We start from the raw sequence: 14615 nt of genomic DNA, 5'->3' as shown, positions 1-14615 counted from the left end.
AAACAAGCAAAAACAGGCGCGGAAAAATGTAGCTAACAAGTAAGTGGAGGCTATAGGCTGAAGAAAAAGCAATATTATACATTAAAAGGACAGAACATTGCACAAGGCACGTTAAGAATCTGCAAGGAAATCAGAATTTAACACAGTCGAGAAGGTGTACCGTAGCATCTGACGACCGTAATTTGTTCGCGTGTACGGAAGCTGGCACTGTTCCGAGTTCCTCACCAGCGTTATGTAGTATTTCGCCCTACTGAGTCGACAAAGTGTTATAAAGAAGAATGTTTCTAAATCTTATCATATTTTACTCGCCATAGCTGAGGTGAGGGGTTTCCCGTATCCTGCAACAGTTCTTCCAGCCTTGACTACCGTGCATTCAGCGGAACTGACCTTTTTTTTTTGTTGGCGTCGCTAAGCGCATTTATGGGCAAAATGGCGCAGTCCTCTCTGCGCGGAAGCCCGCAATAGGTCAGAGCATTAGCGGCAACCAAGGGCGCGGCCCACGAACAAATGTATGCGTTCTTCCCTTTCAGCTCGAGCGACGCTTTCGTGCGCGTCAGCGTCCTGCGGCTGACCTGGCTCAACGCGCTGAGCGCCGCGTTCGGCTGGATCTACTTCCTGGCATGGTCCATCTCCTTCTACCCGCAGATCTACCTCAACTGGAAGCGCAGGAGGTGAGGAGTGTTCATATCTCACCCAGTGAGGGACCGGTGCATCCTTCTCCTGCCACACACTTTACCCGCCGGCACCGATCCGATGACCACGCACACGCTCTGTGCGCCAAGCTCCTGTGCTGGACTGCTTTTGATGGCAATAAGCAAACGAAGCGTCCTCATTATGGGACCGCTTATACACCGGCACTTCATACTCCTTGAGGCAGTTCGTCCTTGGAAGCATTTCTCAGATACTGCGCCATTTCCTTTCCCCAAAAAACCAATTATTATTCGAATCTCTCGGAACCACTTCTGCGCACTAAAGTGCACGGCTCTACCTTTTCTATTGCTTTTAGCGAGGGATTGCGAGTTGCAGACAATCGTGAAATCAACGTTTGCCGAGTGCCTGTTTCTGAAACTGGTGCAGTGCCTGTTTCGTGCGGCATAGCACGTGTTTCTTGACTCGAAATGCTTTTCCCCGAAGGGGCAACTTCATGCGCCGGCAAATAGCGCTGCGTTTCAAATGAAAATTCCGAAGCGGGCACTAAGATGTAATTTATGCGCTGCAGAAACGGCTCGAGCATTTCTCGGAAAATGGGCAAGGCATCCTGGAAATATAATTTGGCTCTTTCTTTTTTTAAAGTGCACAAGGGAGACGGAATTAAGCTAATGAGCCTGAATATTCTCGGGGTTGTGGCCCACAAAGATGAGCACTGTTGTCCGCGATCGGTGGGAAACAATTTCACTGCTGCTTCCTCGCTTCGCAAGTATAGCATAATGCCCCCCCCCCCCCCTTTACTTTTCTTCCTTTTTGTTCTGTCGGAAGTTGCTCATTTTATCAGTTAATGCGTTTCGCTTTTTTTTTTAATTTTTTGCATGCATATCTGCATTGTACCGGGTCTTTGTTTCTCATATCCTGCAACTGTTCTAATAAAAAGCAGTATGTAACCGCAAATCAAATAACCCAGCTGTGCTGGATTTCTGAGCTGCCTGAATTTAAACGAGGTCACGTACCGACAACGTACGTCGCATGTTTTCGTCGGGGCCTCGCACATATTGGTTGAAACAAGAAAATCTGGCGCCACGTGCAAGCCACGCAACGCGAAATTCCCCGACACCGGGAGGCGTCTCGCTTGTGGAGCAGCATTGTTATTCCCTCCTTGCGCATCGCACCTGAGAGGTAAAACGCTACACAAAGTTCTCAGGCGTCCAAGAGAATGCCACTTATCCTCTCGTCTAAATAATAATAATAATAATTGGTTTTGGGGGAAAGGAAATGACGCAGTATCTGTCTCATATATCGTTGGACACCTGAACCGCGCCGTATGGGAAGGGATAAGGGAGGGGGTGAAAGAGGAAAGGAAGAAGGAGGTGCCGTAGTGGAGGGCTCCGGAATAATTTCGACCACCTGGGGATCTTTAACGTGCACTGACATCGCACAGCACACGGGCGCCTTAGCGTTTTTCCTCCATAAGGACGCAGCCGCCGCGGTCGGGTTCGAACCCGGGAACTCCGGATCAGTAGTCGAGCGCCCTAACCACTGAGCCACCGCGGCGGGGCTCGTCTAAATAGCAGTGCGCACATTTCTTTTATTCGTTGTCTGCGTTTCGTGTTGTTGAGGGGGGACCTGGTAACCTGCGATTCAGCTTCTGACGCGCGCGATTTCTTTCCAGTGTGGTGGGCCTGAGCTTCGACTTCATCGGCCTCAACCTGACAGGATTCCTGGCGTACTCGTTCTTCAACCTCGGAGTCTACTTCAGCCCCGTGGTTCAGGTGGGAGCGCGCCCTCCTGGGCCAATCACGGAAGCGCGAAAATGTCACTGCGTGCGAACGTAACGGACCAATGTAGGCCGCCGGGCGGCAAATGTAGGCGTGTTTTCTGATAGGTTGAGGTGACCGTGGGTTAGTCTTGTGGTGAGTGCGTTCACGGCTTGTCTGTTCATTTCTTCTTGCATGCCATTCTGTTGCTTTATTATGGCAGGTGCTGAGTGAGTGCTATTCTACCACCTATTCCGTGATTTGCTTCGTCTTAGCCGATATCAGGCAATACTGACACTCCCCTATAGTGTACACAGCTCTCCCCGTTCTTTTCTCGCTGTCGCTCCCCTCTGTACATTTTTTTGCCATCTTCTTCATTTCCCTTTATTTTCACCGGCCGCAGCTCGGGCGCTTGACGTATTAGATAGCAATTTCCCCGGCTGGCAACATCTTTTCCTTCCTTTTTGTATTTTTTTACAGCAATTAACCGCTGCTACTAGTTCGAACAGAGGCTGTTCAACATCGAGCTCGTTCTGTGAATCCAGTCTGGTCGTAATTCAGAATACCCGGTGTGTATAGAAAGCACGGAAGTCCTGCTGCTTGGGAAATCATATATACAGAAGGGAAAGTCGCCCTCTCTTCCGCTTCTTCGCGTTTCCGCCAATGACAAGGCCTCACAGGTGTGGCCGCCGTCGTCAGCGTGCAAAGTGTGCGCGGCTAAGGCATCCGACTTCCGTGAGTTGCACGTACTACGCAGACGGTCCCCCATGAACGACGTACAGTCCCCATCAAAAGTCTAGAGTCCACACCGACTGTAGCCAAGGGAGCATCTCGCGAAAGTGAGGGGGACATGCTACATTTCTACGTGGCTCACCGCGATCAGCCCAGAGCGACTCGCCTGAGCAAATCTAAAATGCAATCAAAGCGCCTTGTTCCTTCTCACAATAAATCGCTCACAAAAGATCCCTACCTGACGTCAAAATGATTCAAAGGAAAGATGTTTGTAGCCCTCCCAAGAGCCTACACTGCGCTCCGGTAACTGTTTTTTTTTTCTTTCTTCTTGCAGAAACTGTGTGCACATTCTAAAAAGCGCAATTTCGACTGATTGACCAATTTTCAAAAAGCCGCAGCATAGGCTAAGAACGCCACAGTTTTAACATTTCCTGCCAGGCTATGCCGTGAAAGGTGGACATGCCGGAAACGTTGTCCGCATTGCAAGCGCCACACGTAAAGAGACATAAAATGAGTCACAGATTTATTTCGAACGGGACATGTTTCAGAAAACTTACCATTATCAACGCAGAGCTTTTCTTCAATTTCTTTTTTTCTGGTGCGAGAACAACCCCACTCTGATATTATTTTTTACGCCGCGTAGCAAATACTTCGTGCCCCGCATGTGATCCGCTTTCGCCGCGTTTACAGCATCCTAAGTGCGCAAGTAGAGCCTCTTGCGAGGCGCCGACAGTGCGAATGTGTGGACCAGTATAGAGTGAGCGTCGCGTGGTTCGTTCCAGGGCGAATACTACGAGCGCCACCCGACGGGCGTGCTGCCGGTGGAGATGAACGACATCGTGTTCGGCCTGCACGCTTCGCTGGCCACCTTCGTCACGGTGCTGCAGTGCTGCTTCTACGAGGCGAGTGCCCCCTGCAGTCGGCACAGACCTACTGTCCGCTTTCAGCCAGGAGAGAAAATAAAAAATGGCTGTAGTTTAGCTCCGGTTAAACCTGGAGTGACGCGATAGCTACAGCTGGCCGAGTGGAACTTGGTCACGTGACCAATCACGTGACGAACCACGTGATCAGCCACGGCGTCGCGCCGCCGGCAGCTCCTCCTCACCACGTGACCAACCACGTGACAGCGCGGCGGCGCAGCCACAAGGTTGCCCACGCTGAAGGCTCGAAATGCTACCGTAATGTAGCTATCGCTACAAAAACTCTTGTGGGTAATTTCGTATTAACAGAGCTGTGTATATATATATATATATATATATATATATATATATATATATATATATATATATATATATATATATATATATATATATATATATATATATATATATATATATATATATATATATATATATATATATATATAGTGCCAGTGGTTTATAGCATAAAAATGAGCAAAGGTGGGCACTGGTCTGAGCCTGTATTAATGCGACAACGTTAAGGCTCCGTTATTGGTCGCATTTTATGCCCGATACAAATTGCGGTGGCGATAGTGGTAAAAATGGCGACCGCTGACTACATTTTACAACGCCGCGCATGACCTTGCCTAACGCAGGTTAGTGTTTGTCAACATAATTTGACGAAAACATAATTTTTTTTTCGTAGTATTAACGTCGCAGAACCTGCCTTGTAGTAAAGTTGAATTTCGCGCTTTACGATGGGGTTGAACAATAGTGAGCACGCATATAACCCGCAAGGAAGAGACGAGAGAAACTACTGGATTTGGTGTTTATTTGTGCACTCTTCATCGCTGTGCAGCGGCCGTATTCTGCCCACTTTCGGTTGTCGATCTCGCGTCCGTGTGGTCCTCTGCCACCCAGATATATGCGTGGCTTTCAAGCGTCTGTGGCAAGCGACCCGGCCATTGGGTGGTTGGCGACCGGACCTTACCATTGGCTGAAATTGGATGCAATACGCAGCCAGTGGTGAGGCGCATCGCAGTGCTCTGCCAAAAACAGGCTACCGGTGCTGACCGCTGGTTGCCTTTGGCTGCGATGTCCAGCCAATGGTGAGGTCCAGTCGCTTGCCATAGTCGCTTGAAAGCCGCGGGTATATCTGAGTGACAGAGGACCGCAAAACTGACAACGTAAAATGGACACCTTATAGAATGCGGCCTCAAATTTCCATTTTCTATTCGCAATGCAGTATAAATTTTATGGCTTGTACCCCGCACAATGGTGTCGCGTTCGCAAAATGTCACGCTATAAAACGATTGCATTGTGGAAAAAACGACGTAACGAGTACGCCTATATGGGATTAAAAAGGGAGTCAACTGTCCTCTTAGCGCACTCCCTTTTCTAAAAAGGGAGTGCCCTAAAAGGACAGCTTACACCCTTTTTACTCCTTTCTGTTTAAGTGTGGGTGCGCGTAATAAATTCCGGGATCCACGGGTCACCGTGCACGTTTGAATTGATGTAAGCGGGTTCTTTATGTTCTGAGCTAAGCGCTACGGGAAAAAAAGGTACATCATAGGCACGGAACACACCTCTGTCGATTTTTTATCACAGCGCGGGAAGGAGCGCCGTTCAACAACAGAGCGGATAATCATGGTGCCCAGAAAGCTATACGGCCCCTCGACGATGAGGGCACCACTGCTAAGAAGACACGTGGCCAGGCTACGGCTTCTGACGGTATTGCACATCTCATTCGGTACCCGGTTTAATTCCGCGGACGGTGTCGACAGTGCGTCACTTTGTGTTCATCGTACAGTCTACAAGTGCGACCGGAGGCACGCAAATCATCGTGCCGTTTTCTTTTGCCTCGTCTGTTTCTGGAGTACAGAGGAAAGACCAGCGCATGTCAATGGCGGCTCGCCTCCTGCTGGGCGTCGTCTGGGCGGGCGCCGCCGTCTTCGGCGTGGTGACTCTGGCCGCGGGCCGCCACTGGTCCAGCCCGTGGCTCATCTACCTGTACTACTTCTCCTACTGCAAGCTGGCCATCACGCTCATCAAGTACATCCCGCAGGTGTGCCACTCCGCGCTAGCCCTGCCTAGCTGCAATGCTTCTATGCCTAGTTCTGCTGTGGGCCGGCTCTTTGAAATCACAGCTGTTCGTAGGAAGTGTAGACTCGAAGAAGAGGCGAGGAAAACGCTTCAGCCCACTTAATAACCTTTCGGTGAGAGGGCTTGTCTCTGTCTGGCCAAGTGCGGTCGTCATTGGCACGGTTTTTATGAGGCCCTTATACCGAAGAGAAGTTCCGGGTAGGACGCGCTTCTGTATAGCCTGTTCAAATATGCTTGCTTGTAACTGAGCATGGAGACCACGGTTATGAAAAGCGTGTGGTGCTTCTATAGGAACTGTGTAGGCCTCGCAAAAGCTCCCCATTTCTTGCTTCAAGCGGCTGGTACACAACCTAGCTAAGCCTATGTGATATCCCGCTTTTTCCTTCTGTTCTGTGCTTCTCTTCTGATGCAATCTTCGCATGTGTGTGTGTGCAATTTTTTTTATCTTTTATCCATATTTCCGCTCTCTCTATTTACAGGCCGTCCTCAACTACAGAAGAAAATCGACGATAGGCTGGAGCATAGGAAATATTCTGCTCGATTTCACCGGTGGAACCTTGAGCATGCTGCAGATGTTTATCATTGCTTACAATTACGGTAAGGCCCGTCACGAAGTTATATGGGTGCTCATTCGTGAGGACATTTTGTTATGCAGGATGCCTCGACCAAATTAATCCTTATCTTAAAAAGGAGTCAAGAATTCTGGAAGGACAACACCGAAGTAATGTTTCTGAAGGTAGACTTAATTAGCAGGACATTTTTGCTATGCTTAACCCGCCGCGGTGGCTCAGTGGTTATGTTGCTTGGCTGCAGCCCCAAAAGACGCGGGTTCGATCCCGTCCGTAGCGGTCGAATTTCGATGGAGGCGAAATTCTAGAGGACCGTGTGCTGTGCGATGTCAGTGCACGTTAAAGAACCCCCAGGTGGTCGAAATTTCCGGAGCCCTTCACTACGACGTCCCTCATAGCCTGAGTCGCTTCGGTACGTTAAAACCCCAAAAAACCCATAAACCCATTGTTGCTATGGTTATGCGGTCAACCTTGAGCAATCCTGAGCTTTTTCCAGACAGCGCCTGTTATCCTGCGAAGCCTCGATGGAAATTTTTAGAAAAAAAATTAAAAAAATCTTTCCTGTTGGAAATCGAAAGGTGGCACCTCTGGCTAGCAGTCGGACGCATTGTTCTTCAACCGGCGCTGGGACTTAAATATGTGCGCCCTGTTGCTCCGCGGTCGTTGCATTTGAGATCTCATTTACAGTGTACGCGTAAAACACATCTGTTGAGTTCATTAGTTATGTCCATCCCCAGATTTTTCCGGCCGCTGCAGCTCATGGAGGCGTTATAAATGTAGGGCTTTTAAGATTCCTTTGGGGGATGCCGTAGACACCCCGAGCTTTCTGTCTAATTATTATTAAAAATGTCTTCCTCAGACCCGGCTACGAATCGCAGGTGTGGCAGCAATAGAAGAATGTTTATTGCCATAAAAACATCTTTTTTTCGCTGCTTTTAAAACCTGTGCCACTGTGTAGGGAGTATATGATGAAAGTCCTACCGTTTCTTCCTCAGGGCTATCAGAAATGTTGGAGTCTGTGTGAGTGCATCTTACAGTGGCTTTGAAGGAAAGCACATGCCAGGCGGTATAGCTCTTTTGGCACTTATTAGCACTTGCAACAGTAAAACCAATTCACTTTAAGGGCATCTTCGAGGGTTTTCGGAAGTTATTATGATGTAACGAAACTTAGTGTACGTTTTTCTCTCGTTCTTGATTACTTCGACAATGTTTGGCAGCTATGCGATGTTTCATTCCGGTACACGTTGATTTTAAAATTTCGCCAATTTTGGGGCCTGAGTTCAGATGATTTCTATGCGGTTGACATTGCATTTTCAGGGTCACAAACATTCCCCCACGCTAATACCAGCTACCTTCAACAGTAACAAAATTTTCAGGCTTTTATTACATCGTCTCAGGCATTTTATGAAACGAGGAGTCATCGTTTTCAATTGCTGCTAAAGCCATTCAACGCGCGTTCGAGTGGTTTTCCAGGAAAGGTTGTGGCGTCGTCGCTGCGTCAAGTGGAGCATGGTCCCTAACCATGCACTGAGTTTCTGTTTGATTCATTCGCTGTTTTAAAATGGTTCCATTTGGTATTTTAAAAGCGATTTGTTGTGGCGGAGAGAAAGAGAGAGAGAGGAATCTAATAAATGTGATGTGATTATCAACCCGAAATGCTCTAAAAACGCCCCTAGTCCTCCTTTGAGCACATTTCTGCGATTTGTGGGCTCTAATGTTCCTCTGGCTTTCATAATTTTATCTATACGGACCGTTTTGCAGCACACCGTAATAGGGTTTAAAACACAGCAAAATATATTTCAGTCTTGTTCCGGAATACAAAATATCATATCCTAAGCATTTAGAAAAAGTTGGTGACATAATTAGTACTTCGAGTATCGGCGCGATATTAGGCACATATTAAACGAAGTTTAATGTTACGGTCAAAAGGTCTCTAGGTGGTATCTAACTTTTCTTCTTCTATTTCCTAATCAGTTATCTTTCAGCCAATAAATCATTACACTACTAATTTCTGTTTAATCAACACTACGGATTTTAAAAAATACAAACACTTCCCTATGCTTTCCTTGATTTCGGTGGCTGTTGGTTTCTTTACGTGACGGAAGCCAACAGTCACCGAAACCAAGCAGCATGGGGAATGTCGTTTCTTTAATTTGTAATTTTTGATCAATGAGAGATCAATTAAAGCAGGAGAAAAACCACATGTCGCCGGTGGGATCCGAACCCACGACCTCCGAGTCCGGTGCTCTACCAACTGAGCTACGGCGACGACTCTCCAATCTTCTGCTCTCGGCGGTATTTGTGTGTAGTGTAGTAGAACCTTGAGAGTGTTCACCAGCGCCACCTCCGTCCATAGCGGCGGATGTAGTACGTCCTCTATTACGACAAGTGCCACGTACAAACGTGGTCGAACGATGAGGGCGGAAGCGGCTGTACGAAAACTTCTGCGCTGTGTGGCATGTGGTTGTTTTTTTTTCTGCTTTTGATCATCTCCCGTTGATTAAAAAATGCAAATTAAAAAAAAGACATCGCCCGTGGTTCCTGGTTTCGGTGGCTGTTGGCTTCCGTCATGTATGTCATAACGAGCACCTGTTTCAATTCCCTCGTCTGCTGTTGATTTCCTTAATAGATATCTGGGTGGTTGTTCTGGTCGGATGCTCTCTTTGCAATACAGGCGTTTCAGCGCAGATCGGTACGGCAGCCCTGAACAACCTTGTTGTCAGTATTTGATAAAATGTACACAGCTGCCGGAATGAGTTGGCGTTTAATACTCGGGTTAGTGCCGGAAGTTTGTTGAAGGCAGGCAATCATTCTTCTTCAAGCTAGATTAGGGAGGAGGTATAAATGAATGTTGATTGATTGTAGACGTGCTGTGCGGCAGCAAATAGGGACGACAAAATGAGCGGTGTGTTATTGAATGGGCTCGATAAAGAGAACAGCGCGAGTATTTCAGGATGTCATGTTGATAAGGCGGGCTAAGTTCTATGTCTTAAAATGCTTAATTCATTAAACCTTCAACGCTAGTCGTGCCAGCAAATTTTCGGCTGAAGAATGCGAGCATATGCTCATTGTTGGTACTTATATAGTCTACCTCATCTTTAGTATTTTTTTTCTGCCCATTGCGTAGCGAATGCCTCGATATTAACAGTCATGACGTCACAGGAAGCACGGTACGGTTTTCTATGCAATCGGGAAACAACGTTCACGTTGTGTATGAAGCTGTTTTTCTAACAGCGTGATCAGGCCTAAGGGTGCTTGGGACTGCTGGCACTTTTTTCCCTCTCTCTTTTTTTTTCAATTCTGTTTCTAGAACTTTTGCGCGAGAATAACCGTGTCTTGCAGCAAGCTTTGCGAAACCCATGTGGTTATTGAGCCTTAGTAGCCCACTGAGTGCAGACGCTTGACCTGAAAAGGTTGACGCAGTTGGGTGTCGACAGCTTTTCGTCAGTTCTGCCTGTGGATTAGCGATAGCGAAGCCATGCTGCACTGGTTTCGAATGTGTCAAAACTTTTGGCTATGCCAAAACTTTAAGCCCTTTCCTTGAGTGGATACTGTAGTGAGTGGAAAGATAAGCATACCGCAAAAGAAACATCTGCGTACGGACCGAACCGCGATTATGTTCAGACACAAATAAACATAAGTTGTGCCGCCAAGTAGTTGAGGAATACATTATGAAAAAGGACGGGGACACGTGCGTCGCGAAGCGTGCGTCAGCCTTCAAGACTATAGGGTTTCAGATATAGTGGCGTAAGAGTGACCTAGGGCGTTTCCCGACGCTTGCGCGAAAAATAAAAAAGCAAACGACTACTGATCCGGAGTTCCCGGGTTCGAACCCGACCGCGGCGGCTGCGTTTTCATGGAGGAAAAACGCTAAGGCGCCCGTGTGCTGGGCGATGTCAGTGCACGTTAAAGATCCCCAGGTGGTCGAAATTATTCCGGAGCCCGCCACTACGGCACCTCTTCTTCCTTTCTTCTTTCACTCCCTCCTTTATCCCTTCCCTTACAGCGCGGTTCGGGTGTCCAACGATATATGAGACAGATACTGCGCAATTTCCTTTCCCCAAAAACCAATTATTATTATTATTAAACATCCCTAGTCTGCGCTCGCAGTTTGGTTTTCCTTTTGTTTTCTGTCTCTCTTCAGGCGCAAATGTACCGTGCTTCGTTTTTTCAGCATAAAGATCCAGCAGACAGCGCCCGTGTCGCATAGTCTCTCTGTCCGTTCTCTCTTTTGCGCTGTGTTGAAATAAATGAGCTCCAACTCAATAATGTTTCGGTTTTTATTTTCTCTAGAAAGGTAATCAGCAGTTACAGAAGCTGATTTTTTTATTGTCTGGCAGCTGGCGAGTAAGGCTATGTGCACCAGACCCATGTATACTAATATTTTGCTTCGATTTTCTTATTTGTTGAGTTATTAGCTTCGTTATTGTTCGTTGTTTTTACGGTTTATTCTTTTGGTGCGCGGGCTTACTTCTTCGGCTTTCATTGACCGCAGATTCATTTGGATGTGCCAGATTTTTATTCATGGCTTGTGTCATACTCTTTTCTTTACTCTGACGTAGGTATACCATCCTTTATCTGTCCCTGCATTTCTGCAAATAAAAGAAGTCTGATGTCATTACTGGCTCGAAGCGATGAAATTGCTTGCTTTTTCATTAGCGAAATTCAGCTCGAGTTCAGTGCGGGGCGTCGTCTGTACGTGTTTCTCTTTTAGCCGTTCCTGCTGTTTTCTTTCACCTGTGACATGAACTGACTCGCCCAGTAGAAAGTACTGGCCAGCTTGGCAGCTCCCAGTGTTCTTTATTCACATCTACTTCGATTTCCCGTTCGAAATACGTGTGTTCGCTGCTGGTCGGAAGTAGACGCTGCCTTTGACTTGAAGCGTCATCTGTCGTCGCCGTCCTCGAGCTTTACAGCCTGCATTTGCCCGCGCTATTTGAATCGCACAGGCGGCGTTGCAGTTATCAAGGTTCTGGCGATCAGACTCCTCAACATGTGGAATTTGGAAAATAGCCAGCATGGGGAGCTTCACAAGTGGTGCCATTAAAGATGTAACATATAATATAATAATTGTTTTTTTGGGGAAAGGAAATTGCGCAGTATCTGTCTCATATATCGTAGGACACCTGAACCGCGCCGTCAAGGAAGTGATAAAGGAGGGAGTGAAAGAAGAAAGGAAGAGAGAGGTGCCGTATTGGAGGGCTCCGGAATAATTTCGACCACCTGGGGATCTTTAACGTGCACTGACATCGCACAGCACACGGGCGCCTTAGCGTTTTTCCTCCATAAAAACGCAGCCGCCGCGGTCGGGTTCGAACCCGGGAACTCCGGATCAGTAGTCGAGCGCCCTAACCACTGAGCCACCGCGGCGGGAGATGTAACATATTGAGACCAGCGAACAGACGGGGTCGCCAGAAAGATTACACGGAACAGCTCTGGTGTACTCCTTATTTTGGTGATCCCATCGGTTCGTTGCTCCCGATACGTTCGATTCACACCAACTGGTCGGCATATTTACATTGTTAAAGGTCGTGAAAAACGTCTGGGCAGAGCCTAGAATAACTTTTTTTTACTATGACACAGTCCTCGTCGAGGTGTAAATCCTCGGTGTATTGTTATTCATGCAGCAATTTTTTTTGTAACAGTGTCATCGCTCCCCTTCTTCTTAATGACCCCATAGGGCGCCTAATAAATATTCCTATACGGCACAAAGATAGGTGTCAGTGTCTCCGTTTCTCTGTGAAATTGTTCAGCGTCCAAGAATAGAGCGCCATGGCTAGCAGAGCCGAGGCCAACTGGTCTTTCGTCCCGTACAAATAAACGTCAGTGATACATTGTGGTTAATTTTGATTGGAATTCCTGGTTGAGATTAGTGAACACAAAACAACACCGATACTATCACGGAGCCCAAATACACACTGCTGTCAATGGTCCAGCGTCTTGACGGCCTGGTATGCGCAACTCAATTTCATTTCTCTACAGAGAAGTGCACGTGCACGTCGCGTTGAAGCAGGTGCACAGATCGAATGCGTGCCGATATTGATGCCGACTCTCGCTTTTTTTTTTTCCTCCACGCAGATGACTGGTCGTCGTTGTTTGGAAACTTCACCAAGTTCGGCCTGGGCTTCATCAGCATCATGTTCGACGTGCTCTTCATGCTGCAGCATTACGTCTTCTACCGCAACGGCAACTCCTCGCACAAGAAAGTCGCTCACGACGAGCTCTAGGACTTATCCGCGGCCTCGGCTTCTTGCTCGGTGGCCGCCCATACGTTTGTCACACGGACATCCGAGAAAACCGCTTTTTCTTTATTCTATAGCTTCATAAGCTGCGAAGGTTGGCTGGGAATCTGAAGGCTTCCGCGAGTTTTTCATGCTGCGAGTGTTCGGACCCTAGCGCATGTGGTTTACGTGCGCCCAAAGCTGTGATGTGATTATTTTGTTTTTATTTCACTAATTTGTTGGCACTTTTTTGAAGACAGATTTGTTCACGTATTAAATGCGACTTGATATAGGTGATCGAGGCGCGCTCTGCATGAGCGTGATGCATACTCGTAACACACATGTGATCTCAGTTTTGTCGCTGGCTGTCAGTCGAGTCTCCAAAAGTAAAACAGCGCACGTGTTTCGCCTGAGCGATATTTTGATTATATTCGTGTTCATTGTACAGTTGTTTTTATGAACCTCCCTGGCAGCCTGTTCAGATATTTTGTTCAGCGACTTAGTTGGGTAACGTTTTAAGAAGTGTTCAAGACCAAAACTTGGTCCACATCTCTGATCGCCAGCCGAGGACTGATTTGGATTGCACATTTTCTAGAACGCAGCAAGTGCTGCGCTGTATTTGGAATTACCTTTGGACTACTTGCTAGCATTGTTTACAATTAAAAAAAATCTTTAAAAGTCAGTTAGGCTGACAACACCATCAATCATTCTGCTGTCTTCTTTTTGGATTCCATCGGTCGCTAAAAAAAAAAAAAGGCCCGTAGTCCGCGGTAAGCCGAAGTCTGCAGGCTCAGAACCGTGGGGCGCAGGTCTATGAGGTACGCCGCATAGCAGAAGGATCGAACACCCTGGGTTTGCTGCCCACTAAGATAGGTGCGGTTTTGCATTTCGCCTACACCCTTATGCATGCAGCCTCGGCGGCTGGATCTGAACCCGGGAACTCGTGGTGGAGCAGCCGCTGGGGCCCCGATGCAGGTGTCGACTTGGATATCGTGCCCAACTCATAATACGCTCCCGAACTCTGCTTGGGGAGCTGTGAGCTGCGTGCACGTCCGGTTTCAATGAGCAGCGCCGCTCTCAAACCTGAAATACGCCTCTGGCATCCTTTCATTGTTGCAGAAACATTCATCACGCAACTATCTGCTTCGTGCCTGGGGTTGATGTCCCCACGCATGCGCAGACGAGTCGCTCTGGCCGTTCTGTTTTCTTTTCTTCAGTTTTTCGGCTCTGGTTAAGCTCCTGAAGAACCCTCATACTTGCCGCCGCCATTAAGTTTGTTGTTGAAAGCAAAGCGCGACAATGAAGCAGACCGCGGAGAGGTCGCCATACGAATAGGAAAATTGTCTCTGTGCACTGCGGCGAGACACCGCAGAGTAACGTTGCTCCTGAGAGCTACTCACTAACATCGAAATCTTGAAAACTGTCATCAGCAGCTAGTTACAGAGACCGGAGTTTCTTGCCGCGCTTACTTTAACGACCGTTGATGAGGTGACGTCTCAAAATGTACGGTATACGAACGCGGTTGTCACTCTCGCTTCCAACACGAAGACAGAATCTCGAAAGAGTATGTCTCAGACCAGTCGGGGGGCATGGCCTTAGGTGTGGAACCCTCAAGCTTTTCGGCTTCCTGATTACGACACGCGGCCTGTAGAGGGCTGACTGGAGGACCACCACTAAAGCCTT

At 47.7% G+C, this 14615-nt stretch overlaps 1 protein-coding gene across 2 annotated transcripts in view; it reads left to right on the top strand.

The window, feature by feature from the left end:
• Window positions 1–13636, top strand: part of LOC144128570 (cystinosin-like) — a 32038-nt gene extending 18402 nt beyond the window's left edge. For both annotated transcript variants that reach the window (XM_077662065.1, XM_077662066.1), the window contains 6 exons: window positions 531–671; window positions 2324–2423; window positions 3923–4042; window positions 5922–6104; window positions 6622–6739; window positions 12790–13636. In XM_077662065.1, the coding sequence (XP_077518191.1) occupies window positions 531–671; window positions 2324–2423; window positions 3923–4042; window positions 5922–6104; window positions 6622–6739; window positions 12790–12938 (811 nt within the window). In that variant the 3' untranslated portion in view covers window positions 12939–13636. The remainder of the gene's footprint in view (window positions 1–530; window positions 672–2323; window positions 2424–3922; window positions 4043–5921; window positions 6105–6621; window positions 6740–12789) is intronic.
• Window positions 13637–14615: the final 979 nt, after the last annotated feature.

Source organism: Amblyomma americanum, chromosome 4 (genome assembly GCF_052857255.1).
Source record: "Amblyomma americanum isolate KBUSLIRL-KWMA chromosome 4, ASM5285725v1, whole genome shotgun sequence".
NCBI classification, from domain to species: domain Eukaryota; kingdom Metazoa; phylum Arthropoda; class Arachnida; order Ixodida; family Ixodidae; genus Amblyomma; species Amblyomma americanum.
The sequence above is the reverse complement of the archived record's forward strand: the minus strand, read 5'-3'. Positions and strand labels throughout refer to the sequence as shown.